Raw genomic sequence first — 5,009 nt, forward strand, 5'->3', positions numbered from 1 at the left:
GCGAGAAAAATTAGAATTATTGCTGGAAAAACCCTAAAAATAGCCCTTTTTGTTTGAATTTGTTTCGTGTATCAGTTGACAATTCATCTGTCATCTGTCAAAAGTCATCTGTAACAGACAACTTTTTTTTTTTAAATTTGATATGACTTGAACTCAAATCCTTTTAATCCGTACGAATTGTTTTATTTATTTAAAATTTTTTATTTGTTTAAAATTTAATTCAAATTTTAAATAAATAAAACAATTCGTACGGCTTAAAAGGATTTGAGTTCAAGTCATATCAAATTTAAAAAAAAAAGTTGTCTGTTACAGATGACTTTTGACAGATGACAGATGAATTGTCAAGTGATACACGAAACAAATTCGTATATCGTGTTTTGTGCAGAGTGTTTAGTTAGTTAGTGTTTGTTTAGTTCGTGATTAGTGAAAAAATAATTTATATTTGATATGCCTCCTATAAGACGAAGCAATTTAGGTAGAAGAACCAGAAATGCTATAAACCAAGCTAATTACCGATCTAATCGTACTGCACAAGAACGTGACGACGGAAATGAACGTGAAAGAATTCGGATATCACAAACGCGTGAAGCGCGAGCGCGACATTCAACTAATAATCGCGCAAGTTTGAATCCAGCTGCTTTCAGTTACGATGTGTCAATTGACTACAGTAACTACCAATGTGTTGTTATTGGTTCTATGAACTTGGTTTGCTCACACTGTAAGGCATTAAAATACAAAAACGATGCCAATGGATTGTGTTGCGCAAATGGTAAAGTGAAATTGATACAATTGGATCCACCACCAGAACCATTGTACTCATTGGTTTCAGGAATAGGAACAGATTCTATACACTTTTTGACACATATTCAACAATATAACAATTGCTTTCAAATGACTTCATTTGGGGCAACAAATGCAGTTCGGGAAAATTTTATGCCAACTTTCAAGGTATGTATTATAGCAGTTACTCATAATTATTTTAGCGAACAAAATTTTCTGTCACCAAAGTTAAGATGTGTTACTAATCTTCAATTTCTTAATCATTACGAAATATATCACTTAGTCATCATATTATATGGTGATTCAGTTTCAGTGACACTTTTATTATATTTTATATTTGATAGATATTAGTTAAAACTAAATATATACTTTTTAAGATCAAATATTATTTAAGTTTGATCATTGACAATCCATTAATTTATACCACACCATAATATTTTTTTTATTTACAGATACAAGGGCAAATATATCACAGAGCAGGTTCACTGTTACCAGTGTCAGATAGCGACAACAAATTCCTGCAAATTTATTTTATGGGCAATTCACCACAAGAAATTGATCTGCGTTGTGCACATAACAATTTAGTAAAAAGGTCTATTGTAGAACAATTACAAACTTTATTTCATCAACACAATCAATTGATTATATTGTTTAAAACTGCCCTGGATCTGATGCCATCCGATAATCACAAAATTGTAATCAGAGCTGATAAAACACCTGCAGGTCAACATACAAGACGTTTTAATGCACCAACTATTGATGAAGTTGCTATCGTTGTAGTTGGAGAAAACTTGGAATCCCGTGATATTGTTTTACATCGTCGGAATTTTCAATTACAACCTATAAAGGAAACACACCGCTCATATGATGCACTGCAATATACCATTATATTTTGGCAAGGTGAAGATGGCTACGATTTATCAATAAAAATGATAAATCCCATTACAGGTAACTAAAATATTAGTTTAGCTATGGCGATAATATCTCAGTCACTATATTATGTATTTTAATTTTATATTTGAATGTTATTAAAACAAAATCTGTTTACAGGTTCTGAAACCAACAAAAAAGTCAGTTCAATGAACTATTATTCATACCGCCTAATGATTCGGGAAAATGCAGATAATCACATATTGAAATGTCGGCGATTATATCACAAATATGTTGATGACATGTATGTTAAAATTGAAACGGAGAGATTAACATTCATCAGGTTGAATCAAACCAAACTCCGATCTGAAGAGTATATTCACCTTCGAGATGCGATTAATACTGATGGAAATGCACAGAATGTCGGTCGGATGACTATTCTTCCAGCAACATACATCGGAAGCCCTCGGCATATGCACGAATATGCTCAAGATGCCATGTCGTATGTTCGTCATTATGGTACAGCAGATTTGTTCATCACATTTACATTCAATCCGCAATGGATAGAAATTAAGCAGGAGTTATTACCTGGGAAATCATCCATTGATCGTCATGATATTACAGCCAGAGTCTTTAGACAAAAGTTGAAATCTTTAATGAATTTCATCGTAAAACATAATGTGTTTGGTGAGACACGCTGCTGGATGAATTCTGTGGAGTGGCAGAAACGAGGATTGCCACATGCACACATTTTGATTTGGTTGGTTGAAAAGATAAGGCCAAATGAAGTTGATGCAGTGATATCAGCTGAAATCCCTAATGTACAAGTAGATCCTGGATTGCATGAGGTAGTTATCAAAAACATGATACATGGTCCCTGTGGAACTCTTAATCAAAATTCACCGTGTATGATGGATGGTAAATGTTCAAAACGATATCCACGGACATTAATATCGGAAACAATTACTGGTAATGACGGTTATCCATTGTATCGTCGCAGATCGACAGCAGACAATGGAAAATCAACAATTGTCAAATTAAATTAACAAGATATTGAAATAGATAATCGTTGGATTGTTCCATATTCACCCATTATATCAAAGACATTCAAAGCACACATCAACGTTGAATCTTGCCATTCAGTGAAATCGATTAAATACATTTGCAAATATGTAACCAAAGGGAGTGATATGGCTGTGATTGGAATTGGTGCAGAGAATTCTAATGATGAAGTTACCCAATACCAAATGGGCCGCTATGTCAGTAGTAATGAAGCAGTTTGGCGAATATTTTCTTTTCCTATTCATGAGAGACACCCTTCTGTTGTTCACTTAGCTGTGCATTTAGAAAATGGACAAAGAGTGTATTTTACAGCACAGAACGCAGTACAAAGAGCTGCTCAGCCACCATCTACTACATTAACCAGTTTTTTTGAGACATGCCAAAACGATGATTTCGCACAAACATTGCTATATTCTGAAATGCCAAAATATTATACCTGGAATCAATCCTCAAGGAGATTTATACGACGGAAACAAGGAAAACCAGTTCCAGGATATACAGATGTATATTCCACCGATGCGATTGGCCGGATTTATTCAGTACATCCAATCAATGATGAATGTTTTTATTTACGACTGCTATTAGTCAATGTACGTGGCCCAACATCATTCCAACAGTTACGAACTGTTGATGGTGAATTGTGTGGATCCTACAGAGAAGCCTGTCAACGTTTGCAATTGCTTGAAAATGACGCTCATTGGGATCAAACTCTCAATGATGCTGTAATATCATCACACACTCATCAAATACGAACATTGTTTTCTATAATCATATCTACATGCTTCCCATCAAACCCAATTGATTTGTGGATGAAGTACAAAGATTATATGTGTGATGATATTTTGTATCAAATACGGAATAGAATGGGAAATCCAAATATACAAATCAGTGAAGAAATTTACAATGAAGCATTGATTTCAATTGAGGACATGTGCTTGATAATGTCAAACAAACTATTAATTCAATTAGGCCTGACCGCGCCCAATCGTCCAATGCATGACGCTTTTAACCAAGAGTTGCATCGAGAAAGACTGTATGATCTCAACGCTTTGAAAGAATAAATTCAAACAAATCTTCCACTGTTAAATGAACAACAGAAGTATGTATTTGAAACTCTTATGAAAGTAACAAATGATGAAACTGGAGGGATTTATTTCTTAGATGCACCTGGTGGTACAGGAAAAACTTTTTTTATTTCATTAATATTAGCAACAATTCGCTCACAAAATAAAATTGCACTTGCACTCGCTTCGTCGGGAATCGCAGCAACTTTGCTTGAAGGTGGTCGAACAGCCCATTCAGCACTAAAATTGCCATTAAATATGCAAAGCAATGAAACTCCAACCTGCAACGTTTCGAAGAACTCTGCAATGGCAAAGGTTTTGCAGCAATGTAAATTGATTGTTTGGGATGAATGCACGATGGCACATAAAAAATCTTTGGAGGCTTTAGACAGAACCTTAAAAGATCTACGTAGCAATAATAACCGATTTGGTGGTGCAATGATTTTATTAGCAGGAGATTTTCGTCAAACATTGCCAGTGATTCCACAATCAACGCCAGCTGATGAACTCAATGCAAGTCTAAAGTCCTCCAATTTGTGGAAACATGTTAAAGTACTTCATTTAAGCAAGAATATGCGTGTCGAGTTGCAAAATGACCAATCTGGAAACATATTCTCTAAACAACTCATTGACATTGGTAATGGCAAATTTCCTATAGACATGTTGACGGCTTGCTTTTGCTATGACTATAAACAAGTCCCAGGGGCAATCATTAAGTGTTTGTGGTATTAATCTAGAAAACCCATGTTTCTCACATGGTCAATTGTATGTTGCCTGTTCCCGTGTTGGAAAACCATCAGATTTGTTTATCTATGCGCCAGGTAATCAAACAAAAAACATCGTATACCACAAAGCAATATAATGATCATAATAATAATAATTATGATTCACATGATTAACAATAAAGCGACTACTTACTTTTCAATCCTTATATATGTTTTATTTAATTATTTTTTATTCACAACGCCCTATCACCAGGGTGATGGTTCTGTTCAGGAGAATTTTTTAAAATACGTAGGCACAAAAACTGCCACATTACAAATCTTTTTGACAGGACGAAGTCTGTCGGGTCAGCTAGTTTAGTATATATTGTAGGTCAGAAATGTGGATAAAATATGAAAATTACGCGAATACGTAAATGAAGTAGTGAAAGCAGCTGAAACTATAATATTTATACAGAAGGAACACAGGAAAAATAGAAGATATTATAAATTATTAATAGTTATTCTGTTC

The 5,009-nt window shown here is 34.3% G+C and overlaps 1 protein-coding gene across 1 annotated transcript; it reads left to right on the forward strand.

The window, feature by feature from the left end:
• Positions 1 to 1,252: 1,252 nt before the first annotated feature.
• Positions 1,253 to 2,789, forward strand: LOC143195264 (uncharacterized). The gene is made up of 3 exons (XM_076402260.1): positions 1,253 to 1,503; positions 1,561 to 1,728; positions 1,831 to 2,789. The coding sequence occupies exons 1-3, from the start codon at positions 1,314 to 1,316 to the stop codon at positions 2,694 to 2,696; spliced, it is 1,224 nt and encodes a 407-aa protein (XP_076258375.1). The 5' UTR covers positions 1,253 to 1,313; the 3' UTR covers positions 2,697 to 2,789.
• Positions 2,790 to 5,009: the final 2,220 nt, after the last annotated feature.

This window comes from Rhynchophorus ferrugineus, unplaced genomic scaffold (genome assembly GCF_030347505.1).
Source record: "Rhynchophorus ferrugineus isolate W39M unplaced genomic scaffold, kcgeb_rfMv2 rfM4, whole genome shotgun sequence".
Classification (NCBI taxonomy): domain Eukaryota; kingdom Metazoa; phylum Arthropoda; class Insecta; order Coleoptera; family Curculionidae; genus Rhynchophorus; species Rhynchophorus ferrugineus.

What these genes read in the sequence shown, in the direction of transcription:
- LOC143195264 (XM_076402260.1), top strand. Translation starts at nt 1,314, where the DNA reads ATGGGCAATTCACCACAAGAAATTGATCTGCGTTGTGCACATAACAAT. An exon ending in AGCTGATAAAACACCTGCAG is followed by an intron (nt 1,504 to 1,560) that starts GTCAACATACAA and finishes CTATCGTTGTAG; the next exon opens with TTGGAGAAAACTTGGAATCC. An exon ending in AATGATAAATCCCATTACAG is followed by an intron (nt 1,729 to 1,830) that starts GTAACTAAAATA and finishes ATCTGTTTACAG; the next exon opens with GTTCTGAAACCAACAAAAAA.